Source organism: Limulus polyphemus, unplaced genomic scaffold, assembly GCF_000517525.1.
Source record: "Limulus polyphemus unplaced genomic scaffold, Limulus_polyphemus-2.1.2 Scaffold5641, whole genome shotgun sequence".
Taxonomy (NCBI): Eukaryota; Metazoa; Arthropoda; class Merostomata; order Xiphosura; family Limulidae; genus Limulus; species Limulus polyphemus.
Window position 1 is genome coordinate 10,224 of NW_013671251.1, and position 15,699 is coordinate 25,922.

The following is a 15,699-nucleotide window of genomic DNA, read 5'->3' on the forward strand; positions in this document are numbered from 1 at the left end:
CCCGCTTCCCAAATAACATAGTAAACACTGTGCCAAAATAACCGATGTCGTTATTGGTTGAGTAGCTATAAAAGTAAATCGATACGATTTATTCTGTCTCCCTCCTTTTTGTTTTGTTTTTTTACCTACAGGATTCCCCTTCTGGCGACTAATAAATCACCCTAAATTTCCACAGTGAGAAAGATACTATTTATGTAATATTCCAATAACTCTTGTCATTATTTTTTTTATTCCAATATAGGTGAGTAATAATAATATTAAAAAGTGAAGACTTACTTTTGTTGGTGGCCCGACATGGCCAGGTGGTTAGAGGGCGCTCGAATCGCAATCCGAGGGTCGCGGGTTCGAATCCCCGTCCCACCAAACATGCTCACCCTTTCAGCCGTGGGGGCGTTATTATGTGATGGTCAATCCCACTACTCGTTGGTAAAAGAGTAATCCAAGAGTTGGCGGTGGGTGGTCCCTCTAGTCTTACACTGCTAAATTAGGGACGGCTAGCGCAGATAGCCCTCGTGTAGCTTTTTCGCGAAATTTAAAATAAATAAAACTTTTGTTGAAAAAAGGCTTAAAGGAAAAACTGTAATACAAACAACAAAATATTGGTGATATTTATTTCTTTTAAAAAGTAGCTGGCCTGGAATAAAAAGACTGGGGTAACGTATAATGTTGATAACTTACCCAATATAGATGACTTTGTTTTGTTTTTTAGGCTTAATACAGTGAGTTTAACCGTTTGAATTAAACAATCGAACTAACACCTAACTTAATGTTCAAGCCCTCTAGTGAGTGTTTTTATTGTTTAACAAACACCGGGACCTTTACTGGACGGCCCTGACTTCTCAGTGCAAGCAAGACAGGAACATCTGGTATACCTGATGCATATTAAATACCTTGTTTATATTAATATCGTATTTTTACTTTATTTATTAACGCATTTCTAATTAAACTGAATGCAAACATTGGAATATTAACGAAAATATTACTTCAAAAGACATCTGAAATCTTTGACAATTTTGGGTGTGTTAAAGTCACGTGATCAACGTGGGCCAGTAAAAGGAGGTCATCGATGTATAGATAACTGTGAAATCTGTGGCCTAAATGACAAGTATATGTGGCCTCATTTAACATCTACAGAAGTTGGATCTGACGCACCCTGTTGTGGACGTGTTAGAATTTTCAATTCTTTAATGAAAAACAAAACATATCCTGGACTCTCACCAGTCTTAGGATTATTTTTCTATTTTACTTGTAGAATGTCACATATTAAATGTGTTGACTAGCCTAATCGTTATATATAGCAAAAGGTACATAAGTTTGCAACTATCAACCTTATCTGATTATCACAATAATAATAATCCTTACATTGTGACAAATATTGTATCGCATTATGAATATGCTGTTTTTTAAAGGTTAAAAAATACTAATACTAATTAGTAAAAAAATATTACTAAAAATAACTAAGCCTAACACTCCATTAACTTTTATAGAAAATGTAAATAAGGGGAACCTTCCATTTTCTTTAATAAATAGAATGAAAAACACAACTAAGCCTAATGCTCCATTTCCTTTTCTAAGCAAGGTAAAAGTGACAAACCCTTTAAGATTCACATAACTAAACCGAACACTTTACGTAATATTACCAGGATAAACCTTATGTTCCATATACACTAACCTGTTTTGTAGAACAGGATGAAAGTAAGTAAGCCTAAAGCTGCATTTACTTCGAGAAGCATTTTTTTAACGAAAAGTAGCTAAGCCTAAAGTTGCATTTACTTTGAGAAGCATTTTTTAACGAAAAGTAGCTAAGTCTAAAGCTACATTTACTTCGAGAAGCATTTTTTTAACGAAAAGTAGCTAAGCCTAAAGCTACATTTACTTCGAGAAGCATTTTTTTAACGAAAATTAGCTAAGCCTAAAGCTACATTTACTTCGAGAAGCATTTTCTTTAACGAAAAGTAGCTAAGCCTAAAGCTACATTTACTTCGAGAAGCATTTTTTTTAATGAAAAGTAGCTAAGCCTAAAGCTGCATTAAATTCAAAAAGTTTTTTTTTTAAATAAAAAGTAGCTAAGTCTATTTATGGTGTAATGTTTTTCAATACAGGCTATAGAATTAAGTGACCACAAGAACCATGCTCCACTTTCTCTCCTGTAAACTGTGTCAGTGTATGTTCTGGGTTCTTTATATTATCTCCTACTAGATATAACTGTTATTGGAATATTTCAAAATCATTAATTCTTAGAAATTTGCCAAAAGTAAAGTTATGAAGCTTTTTATATAGATATTCTATTTGGATTTAGGCCATAGATTCAACTTAGCATTTCGCCAACAGAAGACGCTCGTAATAGTAGGTCATTATTGAAGTCCCACATTACGATTCTTAGAATTAAAACTTACGATTTTTCTTAGTATAAGTTAATAGTTACAGTATTATGAAATGTGGTCTTATTACTATTTTAAATTTATGTAAACTGAACCACTAATCAGTTTTCGTGGTTTCATGTTTATAATTTTGGTCATTTTTTGTGTACCATAACCGTAAAAAAAATTAGGTAAAACTGACTTACAACACCGCTCAGGGTATTATCTACTTTACGTGAATTGTTTGAATTATTGCTTTGTTTGTTTCTTTGTAGTTAAGCATAAAGCTACACAATGGGCCATCTGTGCTCTGCCCACCACGGGTATCGAAACCCAGTTTCTAGCGTTGTAAGTCCGCAGACATGCAACTGGGGTGCATTGAATATTACAATAGAGTTAAGTTGCTACAACTAAACATCTATGTAACTATCTATAAATGTTTCTCGTGGGCATAATGATGTATTGAAGGGGTCCTCCTAACACCCAACTTTTAAGCCGCTACATAGCGGTTCATAAAATAGCTCCGAGTTTTTCAAGTACAAACTTTTAGTTCATAGCTCCGTCATCTCTTGACCGATTTGAGATTTAATTATAGTTTTGGACTCAAGAGGTCAAACCCTTTCGATTGATGTATTTGATCAAAGGTCTCATAGCTTCATTTACTCTAATCTAGCCTAAAATAATTTCATTTTGAGGATAGGCTGGTAGAGATCCTAATAAGTAATAAAATCGAATCGGGTATCACTTGGTATTACTGGCACACAAAAATATAGCTAATAAAAAAAAAAGGTCTCATAAATAAATTTACTCTAATCCTGCGCGGCTATTGAGGATTCCCTCTTGTTTTATTGTGCTTCCAGTCTCGGAGAGTTTAATGTATACGGCCAACCTGTGTGTATATAACGAGTGTATCACTCCTGTATCGACAAAACTACACAATTCTATTGTTTTCAGCAAGTTGACCTCAGTGACACAAACCGTCCAAGGCTGCTGCCTGATGGCCATTGTCGCATGCATTCCGTTGTGATACTTTAAAGTTGTTAGAATAGGTTTTAGACTATTAAGAACTACTCCGGACATTTAAAGCTTTATGCAAGCGGCAATCGTCAGATTATATAGATATTTGTTTTATAAAAACTAAATAGTCGAGGGAAAAAGTTTATTTGAGGTTTTGGGCTACTTTTATATTATAAATCTTAATTGAAAGTAGGTTTATCCAAAAACGTAAAGAGGCTTTGTTAACGAACAGCTGGAGTTGTATTTGATGAAATTTAAAACAAGTTATACAAGGTGGTTACTAAGGCAGTAAACCTATTCTGTAGGACGAATCGCGTGGTTTCTGGAAATATACCAAGTATTCAACGTTATCTTTTATTATTATTATTGCGTATAGTACGCAACATATTATTACGAATCGCTCTAGCCTCTGTCGTAATGGCATTTTTCGCTTGAAGAATGGTTACGTCTTCAAAAAGATCAATTAGTGAGTAGGAATGGTGTTAGGGGAGCTTGGTGGAAGTATGAGGAGGATAGCCACCACTCCCACCGTGCCTGGCCACCAAGCTCCCCTGATCTCACCCCCTGCCGTCTACAGAAGAAACATGATCTAACAAACCACTCCTCATCTGAAGTATACTACTGAGACTTAGACTCTGGAGATGCGTGAGAAACATTACGTGTTACAATAGCCGAGACCATTGTTAACGATAGTGGTAACAATCAATAGTTGCTATAGTGACGTCCCCTACTGTCTTACGCAAAATTTACACTGAAAATGTTTGATAATCATATTATTTCGGCTTTTTAGTATGCCCTAGAAACTGTAAATAACCGGTGTTAGTTTTACCGAAGCTGCTTAACATTCTGTAAATAATGAAAACATCATACACATACTAATCTACACAAAACCGTTACATCAAACTTTCTACAATTAGAATATTATTGTATTCTATGAATTACCGGAGATGAGCACTATTCGTTGTAAAAAAATAACATTTTTTAATAACGAAGATTATACTATATGTTTATCAGCCCAGGTATTACATATGACAAAGATAGAATCTTTGAAATATCGTAAATAATCGGTGAATATTTTGATCCTTCTGTGTATTGAAACTGTTTTTTTCTCCACATTCATTTTCTTATGACTTATCAGTTGGTTACCGAACATAGCTAACTAACCGTTTCTATTGTTGTTCTGCCTTTGACGTGTTCCTGTCTATCAGACTTCGTGTTTTTTTTTTATCTCTTGCGAAGACGCCGTTCTTTGTTTATGTTTATTAACATACAAAAACCCTAGAGGCCAGCAAGTTGGTTATAAAAACGGCGACCCAGCCCAACAGGTTTCTCCCGCCCATTCTTGCAAGTAGAAGCGCGTGGGTTCGTGTCCTCGTGCTCTGTACGCGAACTCAGGTAAGTATCGTTCCGTAGACGTGGCGAATAGTGGGTGAGAACCTGTAGTCGCCTGCTTTCTCGTTCAAATTACGGACACTTTGAGGTGAACTCATTAGTTAGCGATTGTATCGTGAAAGGAATTATGTGTCTGAGTGCGAAGTGATCGGGAACGTAAGATCGATTCCGCTTACTGCCTAACTTCTTTATTTGGGATAAAGAATTGCTCTCAGAGAAGTTAAAGGCCTTTCAGTTTTAAATTATAAAACCGTAGAAGCATTTGTAGATAGCCTTATTCATCAGATTTGGGGTGTTTTCTTGAGCCCGAGGCTGCGGGCCAGCATCTACTGAGAATCAGGTATGTTCTACTTGTTGCCTAGCGAGCGTTTTACGAACACAAACAGAATTTAAGAAGACAGTGTTCTAAACTTTGTCTTCTATTAAAATAACCAATGGCTAAATATTATTTGTAATTTGCATGTTTGTGTTTTAGTATTCTAAACGGAAGTTACAAGTGGCAGAGATTAAAGAAAAGTAAAGAACTGCTTTTAATTTTCTAGAGTAATAATTATATTTATTTTTGAATCTGTTAATTTAATCAGAATATTTATTAAAAGTATTTGAAAATAAGCAACGAAATAATAAAAGCACATTTTTAAAAATACACTCTCAGTGTAAAAAAAAACAAAACAAAAAAAACAATTCTTTTGACAATGTCTGATTTAATCATGTGAAGAACAAAACTAATGTTTGGTAAGTCTTTTGTAATAAACCACGCTTAACAAAAAAATAATAAAAAATATTCATATTAAACTCGAGGCTGAAAAGGAAACAGAAATGTTAACAAGGAAACTACTTAAACCTTAAATTAACTGGATTTTTTTTTAAATTTGGAGCTACTTTAAAAGACAATAGGATAATAGACTACCTTTCCCGAATAATATTTTTTATTTCTGTTGTTAAATTTTATCTGGTGAAGAATTCTGTAAAAAAAACACGAGCTTACACAAATATTTGTATTATAAGAATTGAAGCGAAGAGATGTCATGTTCTCAACAAAAGGCCTAGAGGGAATTATTCAAGATATTATCCACCATTTTGTTTTTTATTGTCACCTAAATAACATACATCAAAAACCAAAGATATGTAATCGTCTGATACAATCGCCAATTTAAATATTTACTGTAATATCCACATGCTGGTACATTTATTGATGCTACAAAGAATTTTATTTTCTTGCCAAGGATCTTAATATTAACATAATATTCGTTTTAGGTCGTGAAATTTAATAATTTATTTTAATATACCATTTCATTTTTTAAAAAATGAGCTTTACTTTCAAATTCAACACAACTGCATAAGTTAATAAATGTAGGTAAATAAGACCTCGTTTTCTGTTTAAATTCTATCTAATACATTTTAAATTATGATAATTGATTTTCCTATTATTTCTAGTGAGTTTTACATTAGAGGTGTCCTTACAAAGTTACTGTGTTACGAGATTATGTTTGTAGGTTGTAACCTAGGCGTACTGTCTTACAATGTGTCACGCGTTAATAGGCTTGCCTTTTAACGTTAATATTGTGCAATTAAAAGTAGGTAAGCTTTTAAATCAAAAATTACTGTGTGAAATAGTATTTATTCACAAAATTACGTTAAATTCTGTTCTCTAACAGCAACGCTCAATAGACACTAACATATATCTGATTATAATATTTTTATTAACATTTTTTTTCTTTAATAACTTAAATTTTTAAGGCTTAGCAATCATTGAAAAGGTTTTTTCGCCACCTAAAATGCATGCTGACAGGTGCAATGAAGTAAATGTAATTAATGTAAATCTTAGGTTCACGTTTGTTTTCAAAGTGTTCTAAGTTTAGGTAACATTTCTCAGCAATACGAATAATTCATTCAAGAGTCTTGTTTTTAATTTATTTCCAATTTCAAAGCTGTAAAGTCCTTCATATAGACTAAGCTTTTTTTATCTTGTAAATTAAGCCATAGTTATGAACGGGCGAGCCCCCAAGTGGCAAAGCGGTATGTCTGCGGACTTACAACGCTAGAATCCGGGTTTCGATACCCGTGGTGGGTAGAGCAAAGATAGCCCATTGCGTAGCTTTGTGCTTAATTACAAATAAATGGGCGATGTTTTTTATCACATTTTCTAACGTACAAACTTTCAGTTAATTTGGATTATTGGTAATGTTTCAGTTTTTATGGCTTCTCGGTTACCTTTCTTCATAAAAAAAGAGTTTTAAATTCGGATTCTTCATTTATCTCTAAGTTTGAAACTTGTTATACTTTTGTTGTATGTTATTCAAAATCACTGACTGAGAAGAACAACCCCGAGTGGAAAATATAGATACTATCTTATTTAAGCTGAGTGAAGCGGACTGGCTTTTGATAATACAGTTAGAGCACAATACAATAGTCGGAAGTTTTAGTGTTAACACATTTCCCTTTCACTAATAACGGAACTAGCCTATAATGATTCAGTATAATATATGTGTGATTCACGGTCTGTTGAAGATAGCAAGCGCTACCTATCGGATGTTGGGTGGCTTTTTCTGTCGTACTTGGCATCAGTAGGTTATCTTCTGCAACCCAATAGAAGGTCCGCTTTGAAGAGTTTGGTGATCATGCGTTATGAAACGACCGTGACATCCGTAGGTTGTTTCCTTCTCTTGACCCCGATAGCCACAAGCCGTGAACCACAGCAAGATGTGTGGGGATGAGACGAAAATTGCAAAACATTTACGGTCTACGATGGGTCAAGGCCAGCTTCACAGACAGAAAGATAGGTATGTGTCTCTTACAGAGACATCGCCAGGAAAGGTTCGGGGAGAGTGCGAACAAACTCCATTTTAGACCCCAAATAAATATTAATTCCATGAGTCACCACATATAATCACAGTTACACAGTGAAACCAGTATACTTATCACACCCATGACGTACTGAGCGGTCAGGCTTCAGCCTTCATATCTTAATTAACGGTGGGCAACTAAATACGGTTCAGAAAAATATGGATATTTATTCATACATAGTTCGATACGGTGCTTAAAATGACAGAGTGTCTTCGTTATATCATACCGTACGGTTCAAAATTGTTATTAACAATGGATTTACATGCGTATAACTGTGCCTCATACATAAACTTCCAACCAAGCAGACCCTAGACATTATCTAGTGTAGTTTTAAGAAGTACTTTAACAAAAACGTGTTCTCATCGAGTTTTCCTCGTATCACGTGTAGTTTTGCGTGTGCGTGTACATATATAATATGCAAATAAATATAAGAAAGACGTCGTCTTGAACAGAAATACACCCTTCTAAGAAGATCATCACAACGCCGACGTGTCACTCCTGTGAAAACCCCGTTCTGGGTTGGCAGATGCTGGTATGACGTAATTTGTTCCTTTTCATTGCGACCAAGTGATTGGCCTCGGTATTTTATCAAACACCTGCTTGACTCAAGTAACTCTTGTGTTCTAACCGTTGTTTCATTAGCTTATATATTAACCACCACCAAAGCCCTACATTAAACAAACGAGTCCCGTTCCACTTTCAAGTTGTTGTTTTTTAACCTACATTTACACTTTTTAATACTCAGCACAGATGATAAGCTCAGCAGAACAAGCAATATTATTAAACCTAAGGTAAGAATAATAATTATGTAGAGGAGGTTTTGCTGCTGATTTTTAACCTTGAAGCTCATCTTCAGTGTAAGCCATAACAACAGTAGGAGGTATTGAAGTGTTAACTATATGATGTCATTGACGAGTATAAACGGCTATTAGTGTGACAGCCCAACATTTGCGGATTTATGTTCCTTTGTGATTGTTTAATTAAAAGATGTCCAAAACGTAAATGTTTTACACATCAAGGATAACAATATTGTTTAAAGTTATTGCATTAGGATGTGGTATCTGCTGATCAGTATTTTTTTATTATTTATTTAAATTTATCTATTCCTCTAAGAGTAGTCCTATAGGCGGTGGGTGCTGCTGACTAGTTGTTATCTCTGGAAAGTTGTTCAGAATTGGGATGTTTATGCGTGAACCTTGAAGTAATTTATATGATAAGTGTTTGTTTGTTGTTAAGCGCAAAGCTATCTGTGCTCTGCCCACTGAGTATCGAAACCTGATTTTTAGCTTTATAAACCCTCAGACTTACCGCTGAGCCTTGGAGGCGTACGTTGGTAAGTAGAAAACCGTTGTATGAATCTCCGTGTACGTCTTTCGCGTCCTGTTACTGAGAAGAAGGTCATGCTCCGAGCATTAGGGCAGTTCGTGCATTATAACAGTGACGGTCAAATCCCACTATTGGCTAGACAAGAGTAGCTCAGCAGTTGGTGGTGGTCTTTCCTCTAGTTTATCAGTTCAAAATTAGGGACAACTAGGGCAGATAGACCTTAAGTAGCTACGTGCGAATATCCGGGAACAAACAAACAAACTGTATTAAGCGTAAATGCTTTGGCTGATGTATTTTGGATGCTTTCTCAGTCTTGATTCAAGTTCGTTTATATATTTTGAGATATAGTGTAAGATAGGCAGATGAAACCTTCTATGTATGAAAAGTTATTTCATTAATTATTTAGGCAAGCGTAAACATGCAACTTGAAAGTCAAGGTGTACCTGGCAATAATGAAGTAAACGAGATTTAAAAACTACACAAAACAGCCCATTATCGAAAAAATAAAGTTTTTTTTCCAACAGGTTTTTCAATATAATGATTTTGCATTGGTATATCTAACGCCAGGAAGTCAGATTTCTAACAAATATACTGAATAATAAGTGAATGATAAATAAAATACTAAATAAAATAGTATCTTAAGCGAAATTGTGATATGAAACATATCTGCCCTCATGGAATAACTTATCCTATAAAAAGAAAATCAAGAAATGTTTTATCTAAAGTATTTTACTTCGATTGACCTGAAGTTCGGTATGAAACGTATTGGAATTCAGTTACTAACATTTACTTTACTTTTGTAAGCTAGACCTTCATCATAAAATACTGTATGAAGGCTTCTCTTGTTGGGCCGGTTTTTGAATTATTCTTTCAAAAAAGGATTCAAAGTCCAGTGTACTTAATTAAAACGAAAGTGTTTTGTTTCTATGAAGTTCAATTAGGCCTACTACTACTAGATAACATGTAGGATATGAAGTTCAATTAGGCCTACTACTACTAGATAACTTGTAGGATATGAAGTTCAATTCTACAAGTTATCTAGTAGTAGTAGGCCTAATTGAACTTCATATCCTAGAAGTTAACTAACGCTCACTAGTAGGCCTAATTGAACTTCATATCCTAGAAGTTAACTAACGCTCACTAGTAGGCCTAAGTTTACAGAAAACGCTTATACAGTTATAGAACAATTTCACTTGCTAATTCTCTCTCGTATACATTGCACTTTGTAAGTTTGTTTTACCGCACATAGATTGTTAAAACACAAACTCAATATTCAAAAAACTGAAGTAATAAACAAACTGACTAACAAACTTGTTAAGTTAGTAATCAATCCACCACTATACCAGAATCACAAATTAGCAATAATGAACTCACGTTTTTATATTGTTGAAATAGTTTCGTACATTTTAAGAATTATGGTCATTAAGCCACACGCTCACCAGTGACGTAAAAAACTCCCTCTAAAGTCTAAACTAAGAACCTAAAAATGTCTTAAAACATAACTTACAACAATATGTTTAAGCTATTCAACATTTACATCAGATTGATCAAACATATAACAGCTATTTAACGTTATTCTACTGGTGTTAAGTACCATCGATTTTACAAGAATTCCTTGTTTTGAATTTAAAAAAAAGAAAGAAAAGGAATCTTTTATAGCCTTTAAAGAAACGGACTATTTTTATTGGTACTAGAATTCGTGAAGATTTTCCTTGTCGAATATCTTTTCAATTGTAAGCCTACTTATAAAATAAAACATATTTTGAATATATATTGCTGTTTATATGCAACTCGAAACTTTCAGTTTAGCTATTTGTCACATTTTTCTTCTTCTCCAAATTATATACAATGGTGACTGCGCGTGTAATTGAGAAACTTCTGTAGCATTCTGAACAGGGAAGCGAAATATTTTTGGCTTACTTATTTGATTTTTTCTACCGGAAATTACGTAATTCCTTACGCATGTAAAACTCAAGATTCAAATTTTTAACGGCGCATTTTCCTGAACATTGTATTTCTAGTTGTTTTATTATATTAGGTCAGTGATGCAGAACCTCCATTATCGAACGCCATCTTGCCACAGTCCAAAAATTTAAAACAAATATTTCAAGTTGCCCTAAAGAAATACTTGTTGGAGCTTCAAAAACACAGATAAGATATATTTTTAATGTTCTCAGGGGTTTACCTTAGCAATAGGCTTGGATTATCAAGAAACTGTAAACAGCCACATATTTGGCACTGTGCCGACATCTTTTCCCCTTGGGCATTTCGTATTACTTGACGGCTTCCCGTTATCCAACTAGTTTGAAAACGAGCACCAACAGTGACCCGTTACACCTGTACTTACAAAAGTTCCTGAAGACATCTGCCAAGTCATTCAGAGTAAACAGGTCATGTAACCTCGGGATGAAAATTTATGACCGAAATTTGTTATTGATATTACCCTATCAAAAGTACGAGCTCATATTATCTAGATGTGAATTTAAAGTTGAAGTGGGCCATAGTTATGTAATAATAATTGGTGTAAAATATTGTTTTAAAATCCACCAATCATTTTGTAAAGAATACAGACTCCGCCCCTTTGCTTTTTTCTATGACTGACATACAACACATCGCTTGGTAACCAAGATTGTTGCAAGTTTCAATGTTGTTTGCCGAGATCGGCTGTTTAGGCTTACTTTTTAATATTTTTAGTGTAAATCACTATTTCATTACTTTTGACATATTTTAAATATTTACTTAAATTCGTTATGACGCTTTTATCATATTCAGATTAATTCGTTATTCTCTTGCCTGACATCGTGTGTTTTTTATGTTATTTGGCGTAATTAATTATTGGCTACTGAACTTTTTATCTTATTTGCATTGTAATTAGTCTAATTCACTATTTTGTTAGCTTATGATGTGCTTGAACGTTACTAGAAAACGTACCCGCAACTAGGCGAGGCATTTATTACGTAGGCTTCACGTGGATGGCGGGTGGAATTTCTGTGCGTCATTCGCTATGCAGGCATAAAATTTTCTAGAATTTCGCACCTACTGGCCACATTAATGTGACCATTTTCTATGTATTATCTAACTACATTTAAGTATTCTGAAGATCTGGGCCATACCCAAGAACCTTTAATAGTTTAATGTAGAATATATGTTTAATATATATATTGGTATTACTTAAGACACGGAGTACGTTTATGTCTACGTTTATTTAAGACGTTATAGTAAGGCCCACTAAAATAACACATTATCGCTAATAATAATACGTTTATTATAACCTGGTTACTTAGATAATGCAAATTACATGTATATATATATATCACTAAGACTTAACCTATTGGCCAAAATGATTTATGTGTTTTTACATGTTAGAACATTTTAAGAAAACAGTACATACTGCTGTGCTACGTGGGGGGGGGGGGATTTGCAACTTAAGAACTGGAATTTTCTAGAGGTTAATGAAAAAAAAAAGTTAATAGCTATGTGTCTATCTTTCATTCGCGTCGATGCCAACTTGGACAGACTAAAACATCCAAATATTTAAAAACCGATTTTAACGACATTAGGATGATAATCCATACCTAAAAGTCTCACTGAAAGCCTGGTCTCGAATGGGATTTGGGAAGCGGCAGTTCGAGGCTGTAGGTCAAACCTACCTTAGTTACTCGAAAGATATCCAGGTGGGCAGGAAAGCGGAAAAGTTTCTATAGGTCGATCGGTTACTGGTGGGCACATCCTCCCACTCTTTGACTTTGATGGCTGTGAGTTGATTGACTTAATGTTTTAGTTCTAGAACTGCTGAGGAATTTAGTAAGTATGCGAAAAACGAAGTTTACATCTTTCTTGACTATCTGATCTCTACTTGTGTAGTAGCATTGGAGCAGTCCATAAACCAGTCTTTCGGTTAGTAGTCAAAGCAGGTAAGGACCAAGCTGTGTGTCTATTAAACAGTGATTAAAATACAGAGCATTTTAGTGTAAGAGTAACTAATGATACTGATAGCAAATGTTAAGTCTGCAGTGATAGTCCATGACAAATCAGGTCTGAGCAATTGTCTTAAGAGCATTACAGAAATTTCACCAATTAACTTGAAAATGTAACAATCTTTTTTAATAGTTGTCTCTGAAACACTGCGAAAAATTTAATAACTGCTTTGAAGCATCACAAACGTTTTAACAATTGTTAAAACACTACAGGGTAGAGAAAATTTAACACTTATCTATAACAAACAAAACTGCATAAAATGTTCTTGAGAAAACTGTGTATATATATATATATATATACATATTAACTGTGTTTAAAACAGAATTTTTATCAGTTGTCCTGGACACAAGTTTTTAAACAGTGTCCGAAGTACTACATATTGTAGAAAAGTATTAGAAACACAAAAAAGTATGAGCTTAATATTAACATTTAAATTGGGTTATACATTGTTATAAGAAGGCGTATCCTTTTATGGAAAAATTAGTGTTCTGTGCTAGAGAAAATTAATTCATTTGTAGTTGGATACTGATTTATTGTTGGAATTACGGCAACTGGTACGAGCCGTTCTCCTATATATATATAAAACCATGTAGGAGGCCTAGCCTCCCACATTACGGTAAACGAATGGTAAATAGAACAAACTTTGCTTCCGCTTAGGACTAGAAATCAGTATTAAAATATGTTTGAATAATTTTATCGTACGAGCCATATTGTAAGCAGACAAAAAGTTTGCCATTATTCATTACATTGATTCTGATAAATGAAGCTGGACATTCAACTGAAATTAAATTGAATTTAAGACCTAAAATAATTAAAAAATAACTAATTAATAAATGAAGGTAATACTTTATAACAAATTGACTACAAATGTTTATTGTTGTAAAGCAACGCACAAAACTACTAAAATCTGTAGTAATTAGATTGTATAGAACTACCAATTCTACTCTGACCATAAAAATAATAATTTCTCACGAAGTGCGGCTAGCACCTTATGCGAACAGATCAGGTCAGTGAACCCTGGGATTCATAGTTGCTTCGTAATTTTGAAATACTGACCAGTAAAACGTCATCCAACCAGCAAGCAGCACCCGCTGCCTTAAGGGCTTTTTCCGGCTCTTTGAACCGAATAATGGAATCGACTGTCACACTTACATCGCACTCACCTGAAAGTGTCGTGCGTGTTAAGCGGTACCACATCTCGAACCTTGGACTCTTCAACTGTAGCTCGAATCTCTAACCATTAGACAATGCACAGTCCAGGTTTAATTTAGTACTGAAAAGTGTATATATATACATATAATGAAATAAGTAGCTTCAATACTATTAATTACTTTGATTCTTAATTAATAGGCGATTAAAATCAGCACTGTAAAACAATAATGAACTTAATATAGAACAAGCATTAACAAGAATTTAATAAAGAATCCATTGTCAATCCTAGTTGTCACCTTAAAGTCATTTATTGAATTCATAATACTAAGTAAACGTCATAATTAAAACAATAATTAAAAACAAACTATTCATTGAAATATCTGGTTTTTCTTAGTTTCACCGTCACGTGTTAACATTAATTGATTTCTAGGCCAATAAATAGAACTGTTTGATTTGCACATGCTTAACATGAAAACAATGTCAAGTGGGACTAGGTTTTTCAGACCGATTGAACATGATACAATCCAGCGCCAGAAGCAGATTAACGATAGTCTTCATACACTAAAGTCTGGTACGTTGTAACACGTCGTCTAAAAAATCAAACAGGTTGTGGAAACCGATAGATTAACCGAACAAATTTCTTTCTTTTTAACTTGTACTTGATGCAGTTTGTATTAAAAGTAAGAGTTGAAGCGGAAACATTTAAAAGTTCAAGCTATTCAATATATATATATATATTAATAAAATATAAACAAAATAACTATTCAATATTATGTAATTGTTTTTTTTTTGTGTGTGTCAAATATCATATTATGATTAGGACATAATAAGGCGTATTAGCAAGTACAGTAAAATAGGTACCGGTCCAGTCATGTGATGTATAAGACACAGCATGGTATGTGTTACGTACGGGTCTGCCACTTGTGCTTTTTGGTGATCTAATATTTGAACCACATTATAACAACATTTGACTATAATTCCAAAAACTGCTTATGATGTTTTTTGTCTAACTGGTTTTCTTTCTTCTTTTTTTATAGTTATAGCGGAGAAGATGTTAGGAGTTTTTATACCGTTGACCCTCACGGTCCTGGTAAGTGAAATATTTTTTTCTATTTTACTTCTTCTTTATACTTGAAAATACTAATGTCGAATTGCTACACTTTTCTGTTACAATAGAAACTTAATATTTTGCCTCGTTATGTTTTTAGGCTAAAGTATACGAGTACGTCAGAATTTCCCTGCATTAAGCTGTTATTTCGAAAATAAAAAACAGGTGGCACAAAAAAACAATTTTATTTTAGATTTGAAAATTCATTTTTATATGAGTGTGGTTACAGTTAGAGATTTAACCGAGTTTATAGTCACCTAAAGTGTTCAGAATTTGGCTGCTCTCCATCCCTCAATTATTCCCTATTTATTTGGTGTTTTTCTTTTTGTAAGATATTACTAGGCCTTATTATCATATCTTAATAGGCCCATGTTCTCTCTAATTTTTCATTGTGAAAACCCCATATGCAGTTTCGGTTTCCATAATTTCCAAAGCTATGTCTTTTTACTTTTTAAATGCTGAACAGCATTTATTTATTTAAGTTTTTTTTTTTTAGCTGCTGTTAGCGCCTGTGCTTCT

General features: G+C 33.9%; 1 protein-coding gene across 1 annotated transcript in view; it reads left to right on the forward strand.

The window, feature by feature from the left end:
* The window catches only part of LOC106472826 (fibrillin-1-like), a gene marked incomplete at its 3' end in the record, with an annotated part of 59,053 nt that overhangs the window by 6,490 nt on the left and 36,864 nt on the right, over positions 1 to 15,699 (forward strand). The window contains exon 2 of the mRNA XM_022401364.1: positions 15,110 to 15,162. Coding sequence (XP_022257072.1) covers positions 15,110 to 15,162 — 53 coding nt within the window. The remainder of the gene's footprint in view (positions 1 to 15,109; positions 15,163 to 15,699) is intronic.